The sequence below is a fragment of the Macaca nemestrina genome, chromosome 2 (genome assembly GCF_043159975.1).
Source record: "Macaca nemestrina isolate mMacNem1 chromosome 2, mMacNem.hap1, whole genome shotgun sequence".
In the NCBI taxonomy this organism is placed as follows: domain Eukaryota; kingdom Metazoa; phylum Chordata; class Mammalia; order Primates; family Cercopithecidae; genus Macaca; species Macaca nemestrina.
In genome coordinates this window covers 83,146,850-83,169,781 of record NC_092126.1, presented here as the reverse complement: position 1 = coordinate 83,169,781, position 22,932 = coordinate 83,146,850, and the positions used below count along the sequence as shown (strand labels likewise).

At 44.2% G+C, this 22,932-nt stretch overlaps 1 protein-coding gene and 1 pseudogene across 1 annotated transcript in view; one reads left to right on the top strand and one right to left on the bottom strand.

Annotated features, from left to right (window-relative positions):
- Positions 1 to 22,932, top strand: part of LOC105465811 (solute carrier family 7 member 14) — a 122,586-nt gene that overhangs the window by 81,814 nt on the left and 17,840 nt on the right. Inside the window, exons 4-7 of the mRNA XM_011714439.3 lie at positions 1,883 to 2,100; positions 14,480 to 14,626; positions 17,351 to 17,559; positions 19,734 to 20,611. Of these exons, the coding sequence (XP_011712741.1) occupies positions 1,883 to 2,100; positions 14,480 to 14,626; positions 17,351 to 17,559; positions 19,734 to 20,611 (1,452 nt within the window). The remainder of the gene's footprint in view (positions 1 to 1,882; positions 2,101 to 14,479; positions 14,627 to 17,350; positions 17,560 to 19,733; positions 20,612 to 22,932) is intronic.
- On the bottom strand, positions 45 to 13,986 carry LOC105465804 (keratin, type II cytoskeletal 8 pseudogene; annotated as a pseudogene).

Sequence of the window (22,932 nt, the reverse complement as noted above, 5' to 3'; positions counted from 1 at the left end):
GAAAGCAATTTGGCAAAATGTATCAAAAGCCTTAAGTATATCTCTTTTCTTTCTTTTTTTTTTTTTTTTTTTTTTGCAAAGTAATCCTTTCTCTATGAATCTATCCTTAAAAAATAATTCTAATGTCCATGGAAGCATTATACAAAAAGATGCTCATCACATCCTTATTTACAATAACAAAAAGTTAGAGACAGCCTAAATATTCTACAGTGGGCAAATGACTAAGTAAATTGCAGACAAATACTATGTAGCTAGCAATTAAAAGGATGATTAGGGAAACTTGTAATAACATGGATTATGTTTTAATGTAATATCATATGTCAAAGGATACAAACCATACATGTGCATGTCAATAGCTATATAAAAATAAAACCAATGCAGAAAAAAAAGAACTGTCAGCAATTTCTCCAGTGGTTTCATCAGATTTTTTTTCCAAATTTCAATGAAAAAATATTAATGAGTAAAAAGGGTTCCAGCCTAGAAGAGGTCAGGAAGGGGTAATATAATAGTGAATGCTAAACCATCAGAAGCTCATGTAACAAATACCATGAGACCTCAGGCTCCATCCATCATTTGCCATCCACTCTCTTTTTTTTATTATTATTTTTGCGACAGAGTCTTGCTCTGTTGCCCAGGCTGGAGTGCAATGGCATGATCTCGGCTCACTGCAACCTCCATCTCCCTGGTTCAAGCAATTCTCCTGCCTCAGCCTCCTCAGTAGCTGGGATTACTACTCAGCCACCACGCTCAGCTAATTTTTGTATTTTTAGTAGAGACGGGGTTTCACCATGTTGGCCAGGCTGGTCTCAAACTCCTGACCTTGTGATCCACCCACCTTGGCCTCCCAAAGTGCTAGAATTACAGGCCTGAGCCACTGCGCCCAGCCACTCTCCATCTTGATGCCTGATAAACTCAAATTCGAGGAAAGCTGAACAATAGCTGAGAAAGCTCTGGAATCTTGCCTCAGAACTTCCAAGGAATGATCCTGTGGCTGTGTCAAGTCATCTGACTTCGATGTTCCTATCTCAAAAGAACTGACAAAAATGCTGAGCACCCAAGTACCATGACAAGATAAAAATATAAAGAACAAACCTGTTCAGTGTACTGATTGTATAGAATTTTAGGTCTAAAAGAGTCCTCCAAAATCAGGTCATTCATGTCCATCGCTTTACAAATGAGGTCCAGAGAGATAAGTCAACTTGCCCAAGGCCACACATCTGGCTATGGGCAAAAGTACAGCTGAAATTCAAGACCCCTGACAGCTGAGTCAGTGCCTTTTCCACTCTATAGAGGGCAGGAGTCCACTGGCCGTTGGGCAAAACCAAGCAGGCAGGGCGTGTTCACTGGTTATTTTTTTCTCTGCAACCACATATACACAAAAGGACAGAAAACCCCTGTTCCCATCATTTTCAAAGACACACATTCTTCAATGTGTTGATAAAGAAAAGGTTTGGGAATGGGATGGAAATTTTACTGACTGTAAAATTAACAATAATGAAGATAAAAACAATTTTCAAATAACATGTTAGACCTAAATATGCATCCCAAATATCCCAGGTCGGTTCCCACTTCAAATGTTCTGTGCCATGCTTCCATAGGCACTGTGTAATGTCACACCATATAGCCCAATTTTTGGTCCAGGATATCAGATCATCTTACCTATCTACCAAATTCTGCTCATTCGCAAATAGACACTTGTATCTGCTTGTGGACTACAGCATAGGCATGTGTAGGTGCACACACACACACACACACACACAGTTCCTTTTACAGACTCACTGCCCTTCTTAAAGCTGAGTGCGGATGCACTGGGGTAGGACCAGGAGTTTGCATGGCCCTTTCTTCCCTCCAGACAATGTCAAATCATGTCTTTCCTCTCTAGGGAAAGGTGAAGAATCATACCCAGACCTTCTGGCTCTGTTGATCGCAGTCATCGTGACCATCATTGTTGCCCTGGGGGTGAAAAATTCCGTAGGCTTCAACAATGTTCTCAATGTGTTGAACCTGGCGGTGTGGGTGTTCATCATGATCGCAGGCCTCTTCTTCATCAATGGGAAATACTGGGCAGAGGGCCAGTTCTTGCCCCACGGCTGGTCAGGGGTAAGTTTATTCCAAACACCTGGTGTGCCTGTCACACACTCTGCCTTCTACCCTGTGACCAGCCTAAGACATATTTTCAAGAAAATGCTGTTCTGTTCCATAATTACCACAGCACCCTCTTTATCACCTTTGGATCTGAATTTAGTTGGAATATCCTGAAGAAGTGGTTCTTGTGTGTGTGTGTTTGTTTGGTTTGTTTTGTTTCACAAGCATTTGTTAAGATCCTATTTTATACAAATAACAATAATAGATTCAATGTTTCGGCAACCTGCAATTGCCTAAAATTGTGCTAAGTGGCATTGCATGTACTAACTCATTTAATCATCCTGATAATCTTGTGAGGAAGATATTTACATTCTGCTCTTAAAGATGAAAACAAAACAAAACAAAACAAAAAAAACTTCCATTCAGAGAGTTCAAATGGCTTGCTGTTAAACACACAATGGAAGTGGCAGAACCCAGTCAGCCAGGCCTGCCTGACTCCAAAGTCTGTGCAAGAACAGCTCAGTTCTATAGAATTATCTCTACAATCTACTAAGGGAGATAACAAGAACAAAAATACACAAGGCAATAAAGGAGGCCAGGGAAAGGGGAGAGTAGGGAAGGGATGAGTTTTGCCTGGGTATGAAACTAGGAAAATAACAGTTTTTAATTGCAATGTCAGCATTTGACTCTAGGAGGAGAGTCCCACTGGGGTCAGAGGACAGTTGAGCTGGCCTAATGGAGGGCTGTGCTATAAGTCCCATTCCAAAGGCATAGTTCATGACAGGCGGGTTTACCTGGTGTGGTCTAGGGGTTAGCAAGAGGGTGGGCCGGACCAAAAGGACATTTTCAGATCTCATTCCATGATCTGGCTAGTGTGGTTTATGAAATTCTTTATACTGACAAGTGGCTGTGAGTTGCACCTGGTTTCTTTCTCTAGGATGACTAAAAATACTTACGTTGTGGATTTGTTGGTGAAATTCACTAGCCCACCTTTTTTTCATGGTAGAACATAAATCAGAGAATTTTGAGCTGTCAGGGACCTTAGAGGTTACCTGGTTCTATCCATTCATTTAACAGATGAACAATCTAAGGTCGAGAGAGGCAAGTCTGCCTAGAACTGATGACAGAAAGCAAGTCCAGGATTCCACCCACTTTGCTTTTGTAGCTTTTGCTTAGACTGGTTTTTCTCCAACATGTCCAGGGATCAGAAATGTTTCTTGGAGAACACCCAAAATCACTTCTGTTTATTCTGAACCATGCTATGCCGTTCAATGCAGAGAAATAAGCAAGGAAGCAATTTAAGCCAAGATTCCTAGTCTTCTCCTTATCTATAAGAATTCCACAGAACTGCAAAGTTCATCCTTCCTCTTTGAAATGAAGAAATACTGAAACTGCTTAAACCCAAAAGAAGAGACAAAGAAACACTGTTGGCCCCATTCTGGACCCCCAGATCTGTATTATCTTATGATACAAACTGTTCCTTTCCTATCATATAAGAGAAACAATAAATTACAAGAGTGAAAAGAAGGAATGTTTTCCTGGAACTCAGTTGCATTTTCTTTTCTTTTCTTTTCTTTTTTTTTTTTTTTTGGCAGAGTTAGCTGAGATTTTATTTTGGGCATTATAAATAAAGCAATTGAATTGTTTTGTAGCTGGAGGCATGGGCAAGAGGGGTCCCCAAGTGGTAAACTCCCCCGCAGGTGGGCTGAGAGCTGGGGCTGAGCCTCAGGTGGGTCTCCTCTTCCCTGTGCTCCCCTGCACAGCAGCCTCCCTCCCAGGCTCTGGGGAAGCCACAATAGGGGCAGGCTGGGAGGGGCTGCGGCAGCTCTTCACTTGGGCAGGACGTCAGAGGACTTGGACACCAGCTTCCCATCACGGGTCTCAATCTCCTTCACAACCATGGCCCTGGTGGAGCTGGTGGAGCTGATGCAGCTGAAGGAGCTGGAGCTCGCGACAGAGCCAGAGCTGGAGCCTAGGCCATAACTGAGGCCAGGACTTGTGAGGCCCCCATAGGCCAACCTCAGACCACTTGCATAGCTACTGGTGGTCTTCATATGGATACTTATGTTCTGCATCCCAGACTCCAGCCGGCTCTCCTCACCCTCCAGCAGCTTCCTATAGGTGGCGATCTCGATGTCCAGGGCCAGCTTGACGTTCATCAGCTCCTGGTACTCACGCAGCTGCCATGCCATGTCCTGCTTGGCCCGCTGCAGGGCAGCCTCCAGCTCGGACAGCTTGGCGTTGCCATCCTTAACGGCCAGCTCCCCACGCTGCTCGGCATCTGTGATGGTGACCTCCAGGGAAGCCCTCTGGCCTTTGAGGCCCTCAATCTCAGCCTGGAGCCGGCTGATGTTCTGGTTCATCTCAGAGATGTCAGTCTTTGTACACCGCTGGTCATCTCCATGCTTCCCAGCCAGCGTCTGCAGCTCCGCATTCTTGATCTGGTACAAGCTCTCAGCCTCAGCCTGGCTGTGGTGGGCAGTCTCCTTGTACTGCGCCTTTACCTCAGCGATGATGCTGTCCATGTCCAGGGAGTGGCTGTTGTCCATGGACAGCACCACAGACGTGTCTGAGATCTGGGACTGCAGCTCCTGGATCTCCTCTTCAAACAGCTGCCTGAGGAAGCTGATCTCATCAGTCAGCCCTTCCAGGCAAGACTCCAACTCTACCTTGTTCATGTAAGCTTCATCCACTTCCTTCTTGATGAGGACAAATTCATTCTCCATCTCTGTACGCTTATTGATCTCATCCTCATATTTGTTCTTGAAGTCCTCCACCAGCCCCTGCATATTGCCAAGCTCCGTCTCCAGCTTCAGCTTCTCCTGACTCAGAGTCTCCAGGTGCCGCCTAAGGTTGTTGATGTAGCTCTCAAACATGTTGTCCATGTTGATCCCAGCTGTCTTCTGCTGCTGCAGGAGGCTCCACTTGGTCCCCAGCATCTTGTTCTGCTGTTCCGGGAACTGTATCTTGTCGATGAAGGAGGCAAACTTGTTGAGGGTCTTGATCTGCTCCTTCTCCTAGGTGTGCATGGCCTGGATATTGAGGTCCACCTTCAGGTTAACAGGGCTCAGCAGGCTCTGGTTGAACGTGACAGCGGTGATGCCTCCTATGCTGCTGGCCCCACCATAGCCTCTGCCCAGGCCACCCCAGAAGCTGCTGCTGCCCACTCGGGAGAGGCTTGAGGAGCTGATGCAGGCACCAGGCCCACTTGTGTAGAAGCAGCTGCTGAAGGCCTGGGGGCCAGAGGTGGACACCTGTTAGGACTTCTGGGTCACCCTGATGGACATGGTGGAGGCAGGAGTGGAGGCAGGTGGGCTGGACCAGGCAGAGATGCCAGAAGGAGCTGAGAAGCTGCTTCTTGGTCCTCAATTGCATTTTCATTGTAGCAGGAAAATGTCCTCATCATTTTCTTGACAATACAAGAAATTATTGGGTCATGGACTTACTGTAAGACTTTGGCCATCAATTAACTTCTGTGCTTTCAGTCTTTCTCATCTATTATGTAGCAAAACTAATTGCACCACATGTTTGCAAAAAACAGCAAAATCTTAGATGTTTTTATGTGCAGCTTGTTATGGTTGGCAATAGTTAAAACTACACGAGGAAGGAACTAGTATTTATTGACTACCTGTTAAGTTCCTGGCATCGGATTCCATGAATAGTATCTCACTCTTAAAACAAAACTTTTAAGCGGTGCTGTTATCCCTAACTTAAAATTGGAGAATCTTCGTAGAGGCTGGGAAACTGACCTGACATCACTTAGCTAGTCAGCTCCAGGGCTGGGGTTTCTGCACAGATCTGTGTGACTCCAAAACCCTTTCTACCAACGGAGTACCTTGTGTATCATTATCATTCTCTCTGAGCTTTCTTTAGTAAGTAGTAAGGTAATAAATCTGACATGTTATATTTCCTTTAAACTTTCATGAAGTCATAGAATCTTGGAGGAACATTGAGAGATAGTCTAGTTTCTTTTCTTATCTTCAGATGGAATATAGTTCAACTGACCCAGGCTGCGTATGCATTGTTTATGAAGACATCCTGTCAATGCAATTCTAAAACTCTTCTTAACTACTTGATTGATATTTAATTTTCAAAATCCTCCTATTAGCTCACCCAAATGGCACACCCTTTAGTTTAGACCCCACTTAAAGACTGGAAAGAGTTAATATCCTCTGTGTAAATGTTCTTTACCCATCCTGAAGAAGATGGAGGCACATTTTAGCATTGCTTTTAGCCTTGTGTTTTGTTCTGGGGCGTTTATTCTCTTTGGGGGTCTCCCTTTCCTTCTCAGGGGCTCCATATCCTTCCTCAATCAGGAGCCCACTTCATCAAGGAAGGAGCTCATCATGCCAGCCTTGGGGTTCCCCACTTATACATCCTGGGTTCTGACTAACTTTCCTAACAGACGATCAGAAGTCAGGCATAAGAAGGAAATGAAGGATGCTTTTCCTAACATTGAACATTTTCTTTGTGACAAACTCTTTCATGCACACTTTAAATTTAATCTTCACAGCAGCCCTGCAAAATAAGTACAGAGATCTCCACTTTTACATACAAATAACTGAAGCTTAGAAAAGTTAAAGTCACAGATCTAGACAGTAAGTAATAGAGCTGAAATTAGATCCCAGTCCTGGATGGGCCAAAGTACTTATTTACCCCACTGCCACCTGGGTTTGGGGCCATGGAACTGGTTATCTTCTTTTGCACTTCTGTTCACTGTCCTCATTCCAATCCAAGCTTACTGCCTTGAGTAGTTTTGTCATTGGTCAAGAAAAAAGCTTGGCTGGGATTGTAAATGTTTTGCTGCAATTCCATTATCCCTAAAGGAAATTTGGGGATGATGTATGTCCTAGTGAATGTGCCTAAAAGTATCATCTGAGAACAAAGGACAGCCCAGTGTGAAGATGTTACTGATTCATCCTCTCCGCACTCTGCCTGGCCTTGGATTTCTACATAGTACATTTCCTTCCTAGTGAATGGGCCTGTACCTGTTATTTCTCACCTTTGGTTTCAGGTGATTTTTCGGAAGTCCAGCAAAGTCATTTTGAATTCTGACTCGATTTTTTAAGGTCTGACACTGTCTCATGAGCACGTCATACACCAAGGTAATACACACACTCCTTACTCTGTTACCTAACAATTGTCTACAAAAGTGTGTTTCCTCGTCAACAGATACATGAACTTCTTCACTCCTTAGCAAAACACTTACCTCTACCCCTGACTAGGGGACTAGTGCAGAGGTCCAACCCACTTTATTCTTCAATTGCTTTAGGTAGGATGGAATGGAGGAAACCATTGTGTAGGAGATGAGGTATAAGAATAGCATGACATGACTTTCCACACAATTCTCAAAGACTTTGAAAGAGTTAATGAACAATCAATCCATCCTCTAACCATGGACCCCTTATAAACCTACTCTTTCCCCTGCTCCAAACACTTCCTTCCAAAGAAAATAGTTTACGGAATGGTTTACTCACTTACAGGTTCTGGGTCAAATGCTTCTTTGGTCTTGAAGAGTTTAAGAACAACAAACATTTTTCCCTGTATCAAGTAACTCTGGCCTTCAGCTGAACCCCTGCTTCCATCTGCAGTTCGTCAGCCCTTGAACATTGTTGGATGTGTGTTCCCTTCATGTTATTTGTTCTTGATACTATCTTATGGTTTTTCTTTAAGCAAATAAGACACTCTAACAGCACAAATAGCTCCCACGAAAATGGTCCATAGCAATCATTTGTGGGGAATCCTGACAGCCTCCAAACAAAGGAAAAGTTGTTTTTCATGTTCTCCACATCTGAATCCATCTGTGGGAACCTATCAGTACATTCCACTGTCACTGGGGACAGGCTGCTAATAGAGCTGGGGCATGAGGGTGGTAGAAAATGCTATGAAAAGTTGGAATTTCATCTTGTTGCCTAGAGAGTGAATAATATAAAGGCGCCTAATTATCTCCCAGGCATCTGGAGACTGGCCAAGGCAGAACGTGTGAAGGCTGCCTCATCTGAATGCCTCTCAAATATCAGCAAGATGCAGGGGGCCAGTTTTTACAGACCTCACATACTGAGTAGCAGGCCACTAATGACATTACTTTTGACAACTAACTAAGCAGAAGCCCTCCAGCAACTGAGGCACGTGCTGCTTTCCCACAACCCCATTCTAGAGGGGTGAACTCTGTTCTGGATCAGCCGGCTGAGTTTTTATATCAGGTTGACTTCAAACAACAATCTCAGCTATATCATCAAATAAAAAGGTCAATACTTTTTTTTTTAGACAGAGTCTCACTCTGTTGCCCCGGCTGGAGTGCAGTGGCGCCATCACAGCTCACTGCAGCCTCAACTTCCCGGGCTTCCCACCTCAGCCTCTCTAATCTTCCCACCTCAGCCTCCCAAGTAACTGGAACTATAGGTGCACACAACCACACCCAGCTAATTTTTTTAATACTATTTTTTAATTTTGCAAAACATTAAAGCAAAGAGTTAGGATAATATACCAATAAACCCAGAAATACACATACACTTGCACACAAACACACATAAACACATTTCACCCACCAATTTTATTCACAGATGCTCACCCTCAGGTACCGCACATGTGCTTTTATGCATGGAAGTCTATCCTAATTATAGACACCAGTGGTCAGATCTGAGATCTGGACAGAGTGACATGGAAAACAGTTTCAGTGGCACCCATATACAGTTTCATTTCATGAGTCTTTGCATTTACCAATCAGGGACCGTTTGCTTGCAAGGAAGAAAAGTTCATTCAAACTAACTCAAGGAAAAAGATGACCCTTTTTGCTAATTTTATTATCTTCTCTTTAGTAATTGTTTATTTCATCTATGTCTTGTTAGGCCAAGTTCGGTTTGACCTTGGTAGGTGTGCTGATCTTTCTTCTCCATTTGCCTCCACTCCCCAGACCTATTCTCCACCCTTCATGACCTGTTCTCTGCTGCAGGTTGCTTCCTGTTGAATTTAGCCAATGGGAAATATTATCAGGTCAGAAGGTGAGAAGAAAGCAAGGCCAGAGTATTTCTTCCTTGCTGCACACCACACTGGCTGTGCCTCCACAAGGCAGCTCCTTCTAGGAATCTCTGACCCATAGCTCCGGCTCCTGCCGGACTCCAGGACACCATTCCACCCCCTACACTTAGGCCTCGGGATGACAACTTCTCAGTGTTGCTAAGTCTCTGATACTTCAAATCCCTAGTCAGTTCCCTTAACCCCGCCTAAATACTCCCCAGACCTGCCTATAGTCCCTTACTGAAATTTTGTTTGAATCATCTGAGTTATTAATAAATTATCTTGACTGCCTAATGTGGTAGAACCTCCACATGTCCTGCCTTTGATCTGTCCAGTCTTTCTCCAACTATACTTGCTTTCTAGTTCTACGTATGCAAATGCAGGCTAAGAGACATCCTCTTTGCAAGTTTACTTCCTCTTTTCCCTACTTGGTCATAGTTAACTTTCTGATAGCTAATCATTTTCAGTAATTGCCATCCCTTCTCTCATTCATTTAGAGGAAAGTAGCATTTGTATTTTATAAATAATACAGATGCTTATTAATCTTGTTCAGTTTGTTACCATAATCAAGACTGCATTTGGGATCTTGCAGTATCCTCTACACTCAATCTCCATAAAATCAAGCTGCGTACTTTTTGCTCATGACTATATCCCATCACTAAGCACAGTGCCTGGCACATGGTAGCACTTAGTATACACAAGTCAAGTTCTAAAAGGAGGAAGGTGGGGGAGTAGAGGGAGGAGAGAAGGAGAAGAAGGAGAAGGAGGAGGAGTTTGTGCTCTTGGGTGTCAACTGCTCTAGAAAAACTTAGAATTGTCATAATAATACTGGTGGTAAGAGCTAATATTTATTGAGCACCTACTCTATTATGGACTGCAGTTTACTCTATTAGCTTATTTTATCCTTGTAACAATACTATGAGCCAAGTGCTATTATTATCTCCATTTAAGTAACAATGAAACTTAGGCTCCAAGAAGTTAAGAACTTATTCTAGGTCACCAAGCTAATATGTGGCAGAATCAACCTGGGCCTGACAATCTACAAAGTCTATGCTCCTAACCAAAGCCAATCACGCCCATGTGCGTGGCTCTAGGATTTCCTCTGAAGCCTACAGTGGACGTCACATTGACTCCAACTGCCAGTACTGCACATATTTAATGGTGTCCTCTGCATCTTCCACTGAGTCTTCTGCTCTTCAAATTAAACATCCCCAGGTCCCCAGTTCTTCCTTACATGGCATGGTTCACAAACCTCTCACCTTTTTCTAAGATTGCTTTGCCCAAATTTATACGGTTGTTGTGCCAGGTCACTAAATGATTTACAAGAGGAGTGTATGTAATGCATATATATGTATGTATATGTGTTTGCATGTGTATGTGTGTTTATATGTATTTGTGTATGTGTGTGCATGTTTGTGTTTGTACATATATGTGTCTGTGTGTGTAGAAGGGAAGAATGGACGTTAAAGGAAGAGAAAGCAGGACCTGTTTTTCTGGGTGTTTTTTTGTGGGTACTTAGTAGGTGTATATATTTATGGGGTACATGAGATGTTTTGATGCAGGCATGCAATGTGAAATAAGCACATCATGGAGAATGGGGTGTCCATCTCCTCAAGCATTTATTCTTCAAGTTACAAACAATCCAATTACACTCTTTATTTTAAAATGTACAATTATTATTGACTGTAGTCACCCCGTTGTGTTTTCTAACGTAGGTCTTACTCATTCTTTCTACTTTTTTTGTACCCGTTAATCATCCCCACCTCCCCACCTCCAGCCCCCAACTATCCTTCCCAGCCTCTGGTAACCATCCTTCTACTCTCTATGTCTGAGCTCAATTGTTTTTATTTTTAGATCCCACAAATAAGTGAGAACATGCAATGTTTGTCTTTCCATGCCTGGCTTATTTTGCTTAACATAATGATCTTCAGTTCCATCTATGTTGCTGGAAATGACTGGATCTCATTCTTTCTTATGGCTGCATATACTCAATTGTGTATATGTACCACATTTTCTTTATCCATTCATCTGTTGATGGACACTTAGGTTGCTTCCAAATCTTAGCTATTGTAAACAGTGTTGCAACAAACATAGGAATGCAGCTATCTCTTCAATATGCTGATTTCCTTTCTTTTGGGTATATACCCAGCAGTGGGATTGCTGGATCATATGGTAGCCCAATTTTTAGTTTTTTGAGGAACCTCTAAACTCTTCTCCATAGTGTCTGTACTAATTTACATTCCCAAAAACATTGTACAAGTGTTCCTCTTTCTCCACATCCTTGCCAGCATTTATTATTGCCTGTCTTTTGGATATAAACCATTTTAAGTGAGGTGAGATAATATGTGATTGTAGTTGTGATTTTCATTTATCTGATTGTCAATGCCTGTCTGCCATCTGTATGTCTTCTTTTGAGAAATGTCTATTCAAATCTTTTGCCCTTTTTTTTTTTTTATCAGATTACTAGATTTTTTGCTATAGAGTTGTTTGAGCTCCTTATATATTCTGGTTATTAATTCCTTGTCAGATGGGTAGTTTACAGATATTTTCTCCTATTCTGTGGGTTGTCTCTTCACTTTGTTGATTGTATCCTCGGCTATGCAGAAGCTTTTTAACTTGATGTGATCCCATTTGTCCATTTTTGCTTTGGTTGCCTGTGCTTGTTGGGTATTGCTCAAGAAATTTTTGCCCAGACTAATGTCCTGGAGATTTTCCAAACATCTTTCCAAACATCCCCTAGGGGTAGTCTTACAGCCTATGATTGTGGTTGAAAATGCTGGATGAAAACAAAGTACAAAAAGGTAAATGAGTTCCTTAAGACATAGAGATAGCCAATATATTGATTTATTTGTAACCCCGCTTATTTCCACAGAGGACTTGAACGTGTAGAATAACTCTGTTTTTATTGGGTTGTCTGTGCTTGTGGGGTATTGCTCAAGAAATTTTTGCCCAGACCAATGTCCTGAAGACTTTCCCCCAATGTTTTCTTGTGGTAGTTTTATAGTTTGAGGTCTTAGATTTAAGTCTTCCATCCATTTTGATTTGATATTTGTAGATGATGAGAGATAAAGGTCTAGTTTCATTCTTCTGTATATGGATATCCAGTTTTCTCAGCACTATCTACTGAAGAGACTGTCTTTCCCCCAGTGTATGTTCTTGGCACCTTTGTCAAAAATGAAGGACCTATCTTAAAGTGAGGCTTTTCTTGATCAGGACTACTTAGTGAGCCTGCAGTCTAGCATCCGTTCATCCTTGAAGACCAGTAATATTTTCTAGATAAGTGAAAACAAGCACATTTCCAAGCCTGTGAACCTCCATGTATGATGAGGTGAGATCTATTTTCTCTCTTTGTCTGGAGGCCAAAGACATTTTCCACACCCTTGTATGAAAAATTTTGCTGTAGGGAAAGCAGGAGGTCTCTTCTCTTCTGGAAAGTAGCCATCTAGAGATGGAACCACTTATGTTTGAGAAGTTCTTTCTACCTGGCTTATTAGAACAGACCAGGAGTTCTTAAATTTTCTTGTGCCATGGACCACCTGGATGTCCGATGAAGCCTGTAGATCCCTTATGAGAATTGTGTTTTTAAAGGAATAGCCTAATTACATAGGAATTCAAAGGAAATCAATTATGTTGAAATGTAGTATTAAGTATTTTTAATTTTATTTTATTTTTAAATTATAATCTAGTAACAATGTGCTTCTCTATTGGGATTTATATGTTAACATCTATGTCTAATAATTATCATAATTTGAAGGTAGTAATAAGCATAAGTGATATTTCAAGATCTCTACAACAATTCTCATAAGAAATGAAAATATCTGATTGCTATTGGTGACACAGGCACAGGTATTGCTAGTTTGACACCTACATTCATAACGGAAAAAAATGCTAATTCAACTAGAAGGTAGTGAAAAAACATATGTAATTCTTTGCCAGCAAAATTTATAGATGCCCTGAATTCCATGGCCTCCAGGATAAGAACCTGGGAGTAGAGGGTTGAAACATTAGAATCCTAGCTGAGAGAAACTGTAGGAAACACCAGCTCATTTTATAGATAAACAAAGTTTGCTTCTGAAGGTTTGAGAAGATCTTTGATTCTGTGGTGTACCTTACAGGTTCTGGCATTTCGTATTTTGTCTTATTGAGAAGTCAATGAGGAAGTTAAGAGTGAAAATTTTGGACAAGTGTCAGTTTGGCACACATTTTGATTTTCATCATTTATAAACTGAATGTGGAGAAAAGAAAAATAAAATGGTCCAGTCTACAATGGGTCTCACCTCCTGGACCACCGACTAGGGCTTGCATTTTTTTCCCTCATCGCATACACACAAGTCCAAAAACATCTCTCACCTTCTAAAAGGACATCCCCAAGCGTTCAAAGAGGCCCTTTTTTTACTTAAAGCTAACAATGAAAATACCAAGGTGGGTAACCCTCATTTAAACTTCAATAGGTTCTTTCAAAGAAAGTAGCCACTCTTCAATGGAAGGTTTTCACTGACATTTTGACATATATAATACATTCCCAAACACCCCTAGAGCCATGTGGACTCCTGGCAGACAGACTGCCAGCAGACATGACTGGATACTATCCCCTAGCTTTACTCTGACCTCCTGCCTCATGCCCAACTAGGTCATTCAAGTCCCAAAAGGAGCAACAAATAAACTGTCTTTACCCTGTCTTCCCAGTGAAGACAATAGAATATCTGAAGATCTGCAAATCTTTTATATCATTTCAGATCTGGAAGTTACCATAGAGCTGATCTGTCAGGGGTACTAACAGTAATTTAGGTAGGATAACTCTTCCTTATGCAGAAGTGTCTGAATCCCCTACACTAAAAGGCAGAAGCCTTTTTTTTTTTTTTTTTTTTTTTTTTTGAGATGGAGTCTCCCTCTGTCACCAAGGCTGGAGTGCAATGGTGTGATCTCGGCTCACTACAACCTCTGCCTCCCGGGTTCAAGCAATTCTCCTGCCTCAGCCTCCTGAATAGCTGAGATTACAGGTGCGTGTCACCATGCCCAGCTAATTTTTGTATTTTTAGTAAAGACAGGGTTTCACCATGTTGGTAAGGTGGTCTCGAACTCCCGACCTCATGATCCACCCACCTAGGCCTCTCAAAGTGCTGGGATTACAGGTGTGAGCCACCACACCTGCCAATTCTTCTTGTCTCTATTTACACAGCGTAGGAGAATCGACCACAACCACACAGCTAGAAAGCGCAGGAGATCAAAACTTGCGTGTTTAGCACGAGTTCCGCCATGTTACTCCCTCAGCCACTCAGTCATGTCTGCAGGGCATAGGGCATAGGGCAGTTTCCACATTTAAGGCCCTGGTGCCACCCTGACCTTCTGAGTCTGACAAATGCCATCATCCACACAGGTGCTGCAAGGAGCAGCAACATGCTTCTACGCTTTCATTGGCTTTGACATCATCGCCACCACTGGAGAGGAAGCCAAGAATCCCAACACGTCTATCCCTTATGCTATCACCGCCTCCCTGGTCATCTGCCTGACAGCATATGTGTCTGTAAGTACCAGATGCTTGCGGGACTCTCCTCATGATGTGGCTCTGGCACCGAGCTCCCTTCTCTGTCAGGAAGGAGTCCTTTCCTATGTCTTCTTGGTGTCTGTGTACCTGTCTTTTATCCCCTGTAGTCCCATTCCCCACTCCCCATGACAAGAAAAAAATTAGGATTCCAAACTGAAGAAGAGGAGAAGCCCCAGGCCTTCACTTCAGCCTTGGCCTTCATTCCCACCCCTCCATCCTCACAAGCTCTCGGTGTCTGCTGCTGCCCCAGGGGCTGGTGTGCAGGGAATAGGCTGCCGTCCAAGGAGCTCAGGTCATAGGCTGGCAGTAACGGGTGGGTGTGCGAGCAAAGGCATTGTGGGCCTCTGTGCACTTTCCTCAATGCTCTTCTGTCTTCTGGGAGCTTCCCGGCAGCAAAGAGGCGAGGCTCCCTGCACAGCGGGGAGAGAGAATACATTGTCCTCTACAAACTCTCTTCCCCTTAAATCTGGGGAGGAAAGTGTCATTTCTTTCGGCCGTTGCTCTCTCTTGTTACACCAGCTTAAACTCACCTTCAGGTTTCCCTAACTAGGGGAGTCCCAGAATAAAGGCTTCAGCCTTGTCTTTTTCAGGATCACGCCCCGCGACACTCCTCACGCTTTGATGCTTGCTCTCTCAGCTCCCATCCCAGAATTTCTATCACAGAAATGGCCCAGCTGCATCCAACATCCCCCTCTGCCCCTGGCAATGGAGAGAAGTGGCTCACAGGCCAATCAGTGTGTGGTTCCACAAACATTCTCAGGTCCTGAGGGGCGGACTCACTTGGGTCACCACAATTAGGAAAGAGCTGGTGGGGGGTCGGGGGGATGGGAGGGTTGCTGCCGCTGATCAGCCTTGCTGTTTCTCTTTCCCAAAAAGACATCTTTAGCAACTAGCTAAGGAAGCCAGACTGATTGATCATTAAGGCAAGCTGCAAAACAGGATTGTTCTAGAAGCCAGAGAAAAACACAGAGCAAACTTGGGGGTCGTTTACAGACATTCAGCTGCCTACCCAGAGGTTTTATGGTTGCCTCAATTATCGCCTCCCGCTATGCACACACACGCAAGGGGCTTCATCCTGTCCATACCATGATTATCCCTGTGGGCAGAATGCTGAGGGAGGGGTTGCGGGACAGAAGGAACAGCAGGGGCACTCTGCATTTCTCCTTTTACTCCTCCTTCATTCCTGCCCTTCCTCCAGGAGTAGGCCTTTACAACACACACAATAAAGTCAATCATTGCAGTGCCTGCCTTAGAATAGCACTTTATAGACCACAGAGTACTTCTATGCATCCACCAACTTTTTACCCATCCTGATCTAACTCAGGAGACTCCCTGAGGCTGGAGAAGGCTCAGTCCCACTCTCCTCCAGCCCACCCTGCCCCATCCCCAAAGGGGATATTGCAAGTGGTTGTGTTACTGAGAAACGTTCTCTTTCATACTGCACGGGCCTTAAACACGCCCTAGGAGTTGTTTGGTCTTGTACTGGCCAGCAGGCAAGCCCCTCTACCACCATGAGAAGAACGAGGTTGCTGGGCTGTGCTAGGACATCCTGTCCTCCCTGGTGGCCCTTGGCTCTGCTGGAGGACCTTGGCTCCAAAGGAATAGGCAAAGAAATGGTCTACATATGACCTTCAGGCTTTGAATTCCTTTCTTGATGTCAATTTGGCCTTCATAGCCTGGGCGGAGAGGGGGAGGGGACAGGGGACATATCTGGTCATATGACTGGTGGCTCCGTTGCCTATGGCCAATTCTGAAGGCGGGGTTGTCGGGCAGATCAATAATATGCGAGGGGAGTAGGTCCTGGGAGCCCCCAGTTAAGTGCTTATTGCCTCCCTGATGCACACGCATACCAGTGGCTTTGTCCTGTCCATACCCCGATTTCTCCCCATAGGTAGAGTGTTGAGGGAGGGGTGGTAGGGTAGAGGGAAGAGCAAAGACATTCTGCTCTCTATTTCCTCTTCTGCTCCTCCCTCACATCTCCCTCTTCTCTGGGGGTGGACCCTTATAGCACACACAGTAAATGATTCCTGATTAAGCAAAGCCATAGTTGCCTGACAGCCATATAATCAGTAGGATTGATTCTGTCCTGATGCCATCATTTGTTTGTTGGCCTGCCTGGCTCCTAGGACTAAGCTAGAGAGAAGAAATAGAAATATGAGTCCTTATCTGGGTCCCAATAGTTAACAGGCTATAGGCCTCTTCATCACTTATCTTTGGAGATTTTATCTCTGGTGTTTCACAGTGAGAGGGAGCATGGATAAGACCCTGAGGACCAGAAAGCATAAGAGAAATGAGAGCCTTATCCACGTGGGCAGGGTGCCCATGGCCCCTGCCAGGCCTGGTTGCAGGACATTGGCTGCAGCTCCTTCATTCTGGAAATATCTGCTCTCCACGGAACTGTCGGCATAGCTCTGCTTTCATGGGGCTGAAATACCTGCCGTCTTACTCCTCAGATATCAAAGGACCAGAGAGATAGAGAGTTTCTGGCCCAGTCCACTAAATTCACATGTGGGGAGAAAACATTGAGAAAGGCCTAGAGGCCAGATGACTGGTCTACAGTAAAGGCACATGCCAGCAAGTGGTGGATCCAAGCTGCCATGCAAGCCTCTGCCTCCAGGGACAGGGCTCTTTCCTCTCCCGTGGGGCCTCCAGCCATGCGTTCTTCCCCTGTACCTCCAGCCCTGTCTTCTCTTGTTTTAACAGGTGAGCATGATCTTGACTCTGATGGTGCCATATTACGCCATTGACACGGAATCCCCACTCATGGAGATGTTTGTGGCTCATGGATTCTATGCTGCAAAATTCGTAGTGGCCATTGGGTCCGTTGCAGGACTGACAGTCAGTTTGCTGGGGTCCCTCTTCCCGATGCCGAGGGTCATTTATGCCATGGCTGGTGATGGGCTCCTTTTCAGGTAAGGGCTACCCTCCGTGAAATTTATCCTGCTCTGCCGTGTCTATCCAGGGAGAACGTCTACCCACTGTCAGCCTGACTGTGATTTTTATGTCAGTGCCTTTCACATGGACTGTGGACCTTGTCATGTATCCTGGAGAAAAAGTGAGTGAACAGAGCTCAGGCCCTGAAGCAGCCCCTCAGTTTAACTCTGTGGTCCCTCAGTCCAGCACAAGCTGATGTGTGCCCCCCCTGCCCCACTGTCCTCCTCCTTCCAGTTGACATTGCTTGCTCCTTTGTGAAGATGATGGGTGCCAAATTGCTGTGCTGGGTGGCTTCCAGAAGGAAGAACCATACCAGGGACATCTTAGGCCTGCCCTCACATTGAGGCCTGGTAACTGCCCCTCTTTCCACAGCCCCTCTGAAATAAAAAAAAAAAAAATCAACGAAGAGTAGATAAGACCATCTGAACAGAACCTAACAATAGCAGCAACACCAGTGGCCATTTATTGTATACTGTGTATACAGTATCCCATTTAGTCCTCACAATAACTCTATTTTGCATATGAAGACATCTACTAGGACTCAGAGAGGTGAAACAAAATTGCCACAAATCCCTCAGCTACTGAGTGGCAGGTCAGGATTTGATCCCAGAACATCCAACTCCAAAAACCAGACTTTTTTTTTCTTTTTTATATACTTTAAGTTCTAGGGTACATGTGCACAAGCCAGACTTTTCACCACACCAGTATATTGGCAGTCCTTGCCCCCAACATTGGCCATGAAGTGGCTCATCTGCCCATGGTACAAAGGGGATGTGGCCTCAGCCCTTTGTTTCCAGCATGAGGGGCCTGCTTGAGAAGGCATTCTTCAAGTGCACAAAGCAAGGAGTAAACCATAGAGGCCAAGGAGCCCTCAGGTGTGCAGAGGGGGCTGGTTCAGGGACTTTGTCTCTGCAGCCATCATCTTCTGACTCATTTCCCCTGCATACCCTCTGAAGCCATCACCAGGTCAGAGCTGCTATGTTTAGGTTGCTGAACAGATCAAGAGGGCCCTAGGGTGATGGAGGTGTGGCAACTTCACACATCCAAAAGGTTTTTCTGCTGTCAAAGAAACTAAGAGGAAAGATACTGGGGCTTCAAGCACATTTGCAGTCTTGTGTGAATCATAAAAATAAGGGACCATGAGGAGAGAGGAGGGGAGAGGAGCCTACTGCACGTGCCATTCAGTCGCTCTTCTTGGTCTCTTCTTCAGTCAGTAACTAGCTGGACATAAACCTGTATCTGTGAGCACAGTTTCTCAATTACTGTGCTATTTTGCCAACTTTTGTCATAGGTGGTGTCTAGAGCTTTGGCATAAATCAGAATCCTCTGGAGGTCTTTTAAAGCAGTTTGCCAGGCCTCACCCCACTATGATTCTGGTATAGTAGGTCTTGGGTGAAACCTGAGAATATACATTTCCAACAAGCTCCAAGAGGATGCTAAGATGCTAGTTCACAGGTCAGGAGGACCCCCAAGCAGGTCCATGACTTCCTCTAACCATCACTTTTTCACGCAGAGCCTGGGCTTCAATCTAGATTTCTGAAAGACAGACCTCCTAGGTTCAATCAACCCTTCCATTACATAATAATTAGGAACTTTACTAATGAAGTTTGCCTTAAAATCAAAGAATTAGGCCGGGTGCGGTGGCTCACGCCTGTAATCCCAACACTTTGGGAGGCCAAGTTGGGTGAATCATGAGGTCAGGAGTTTGAGACCAGCCTTGCCAACATAGTGAAACCCCATCTCTACTAAAAATACAAAAATTAGCCAGGTGTAGTGGTGCACACCTGTAATCCCAGCTACTCAGGAGGCTGAGGCAGGAGAATCGCTTGAACCCGGGAGGCAGAGGTTGCAGTGAGCTGAGATCATGCCACTGCACTCCAGCCTGGGGGACAGAGTGAGACTCCATCTCACCAAAAAAATAAATAATAATAATGAAATAAAATAAAGTGAATTCTCTTTTAATTATACACTAAATCCTGGGGTAGGAATCGCAGCTGGGTTTAAAGTAGTGAATGCAGAAGTAAATTGGTGGAGCAGGACCAGGAGGAGTTAATCACACCAGCCTATTGATAGTTCTAGCTCCCTGTGTTGGCTGCACTGGAATCGGTCACTGTAGCCCACCATTAACCCTCTGTTTGCACGGCCCCTCCAGGTTCCTGGCTCATGTCAGCTCCTACACAGAGACGCCAGTTGTGGCCTGCATCGTGTCGGGGTTCCTGGCGGCGCTCCTCGCACTGTTGGTCAGCTTGAGAGACCTGATAGAGATGATGTCTATCGGCACGCTCCTGGCCTACACCTTGGTCTCTGTTTGTGTCTTGCTTCTTCGATACCAACCCGAGAGTGACATTGATGGTTTTGTCAAGTTCTTGTCTGAGGAGCACACCAAGAAGAAGGAGGGCATTCTGGCTGACTGTGAGAAGGAAGCTTGTTCTCCTGTGAGTGAAGGGGATGAGTTTTCTGGCCCAGCCACCAACACATGTGGGGCCAAGAACTTACCATCCTTGGGAGACAATGAGATGCTCATAGGGAAATCAGACAAGTCAACCTACAACGTCAACCACCCCAATTACGGCACCGTGGACATGACCACAGGCATAGAAGCTGATGAATCCGAAAATATTTATCTTATCAAGTTAAAGAAGCTGATCGGGCCTCATTATTACACCTTGAGAATCCGGCTGGGCCTTCCAGGCAAAATGGACCGGCCCACAGCAGCAACTGGGCACACAGTGACCATCTGTGTGCTCCTGCTCTTCATCCTCATGTTCATCTTCTGCTCCTTCATCATCTTTGGTTCTGACTACATCTCAGAGCAGAGCTGGTGGGCCATCCTTCTGGTTGTTCTAATGGTGCTGCTGATCAGCACCCTGGTGTTTGTGATCCTGCAGCAGCCAGAGAACCCCAAGAAGCTGCCCTACATGGCCCCTTGCCTCCCCTTTGTGCCTGCCTTTGCCATGCTGGTGAACATCTATCTCATGCTAAAGCTCTCCACCATCACATGGATCCGGTTTGCGGTCTGGTGCTTTGTGGGTAAGCAACTTCTTTTGCAGCCTTGAGAGCTCCCTTTTAAGGTCTTAAGCATGCTTATCCCAAAATTACCTCCTAGCTGGACTAGGCAACTCCATTCCTAGAGAAATCTGGCTGGTTCTATGGACCTTTGTGTTCTGCCTGAGAGTCAATAAAGCCAGTTGTCCCCTTTCTGCCTGTAATGGTCTTGGTCATCGGTTCTGGAAAAATGATGTTGATTAATTCATCGCCTTACTGAATTACTGAAAGTTCTTCCTATATTAGGATAATTAATACCATAAAAAGTCCACTTAAGGTGAATCCACATTTTTAAGGGGATAAAAATAGCATAGTATAATTGGGGTCAGAGCATTTGATTGGAATTTTATTGTAGAAACTAAGAATTGTAAACTGAAAAAGTTTATCTTAGATAAACTTAGTTAAAAAGTTAGATAAAAAATCTTAGATAAAAAGTATTTATCTTAGATTTCACAAAATTAAATTAAAATAGCAATTACGCTCTCATTTTTAAATGAACAAAGTGTGAATTAAGTGTGGATTTTTTGGCATCATTTTTCTGACAAAATTGAATCATGGCATCATTTAACATCTCTCACTTCATACTGACTTTTGTAAAATATTCAAAAGTTTTTCATATTTCCCAAGGTCCTTTCTTCATCCCTTGACATTCAGATCATTCACTTGGGAAGTACCCATCATGCCACCATCCTTACTGATTTTCTCTCTCCTGCTGTTAATAACGAATACGACTCTGTTAGGTCCTCAATTGTCCACAATTTTGGGTGTGAATTCAAATTTTTCTCTAAACTCACTTTCATGGACTTCAAGAAGCCCTGTACCTTTTCTAAGATTTCTGATTTTACTTTGTGATCCATTTCTATTGTATTTGCAGTACATGTTTATCATCTAGGACAATCTCTGATGTTCATGAGGTAGCTGGGGATTGATGCTAGTAACAACTTGAGAAGTGTAAGGAGAGACTCATTTTAAAGTTCCTTAGTCACTATTTGTATGTCCCCTGTACAACTTGGTAACCCTGGAGGTTTTGGATAACAAATTCTTAGCTAAAGAGGATCTTTAGAAGCTCTGGGGAATACAAGAGTAAACCCTGCCTAAAGGAGAGGCAAGACAAACACACATGAGTCACTTAGCCCAAGCAAGGCCACAGAGACTCTTTTTTTGTTGTTGTTGTTGAGGTGGAGTCTTGCTGTGTCACCCAGGCTGGAGTACAGTGGTTTGATCATGGCCCACTGCAACCTCTGCCTCCCGGGTTCAAGGAATTCTCCTGCCTCAGCCCCCCGAGTAGCTGGGATTACAGGCGAGCACCACCATGCCCGGCTAATTTTTGTATTTTTAGTAGAGACGGGGTTTCGCCATGTTTGCCAGGCTGGTTTTGAACTCTCAACCTCGTGATCTGCCCGCCTCGGCCTCCCAAAGCGCTCGGATTACAGGCATGAGCCACTGCACCCAGCCCACAGAGACTCTTAGTGATGAGCGGCGGTGCGTCCGCTCCTAGAGGTCAGGAATACAGTTGTTCAACGTGTGTCCTCTGTGCCTGGAGCAGGGTGCCCACAGTATGTGCTCAAAAATACTTCTTAAATGATTACAAAGTACTCTTCAAAGGGGAAAAAGGAAAACTTCCAGTCAGAATTGCCAGAAAAAAACTTGGAGGGGTTAGAATTCGAAGTAGCCCTATAAGTTAAGATATAGATAGAAAGAAGTGGGGAAAAACATAGCAACCAATGGAAAGGGCATGTATCTTCCCCAGAGGCCTGACTCCTTGCTTCTGAAGGCTGATCTATGGCTTCCTGTAAGCATTTTGTCCCAATTTTTCACTATTCTAAGTCCCCCTGGTTAGACTTTAGGAGGATTTCTTGAGAGGACCCCACTGACTCATCAAGATTTTAACCATTTTTTATAACCTATTTACAATCTCTTGGCCAGGCATGGTGGCTCACGCCTGTAATCCCAGCACTTTGGGAGGCTGAGGAGGGCAGATCACTTGAGTTTAGGAGTTCGAGGCTAGCCTGGCCAACATGGCAAAACCCCATCTCTACTAAAAATAAAAAAATTAGCTGGGCATGGTGGCGAGCGCCTGTAATCCCAGCTACTAAGGAGACTGAGACAGGAAAATCGCTTGAACCCAGGAGGTGGAGGTTGCAGTGAGCTGAGATCGTGCCACTGCACTCCAGCCTGGGAGACAGAGCGAGACTCTATTTCAAAAAAATAAAAAATAAATTTTTAATTTTTAAAAAAATTGGAAAAAAAAAATCTCTTATCTCTAAACATTTTCCCACTGGAACACGTAGCTAGCCAATGCAGAT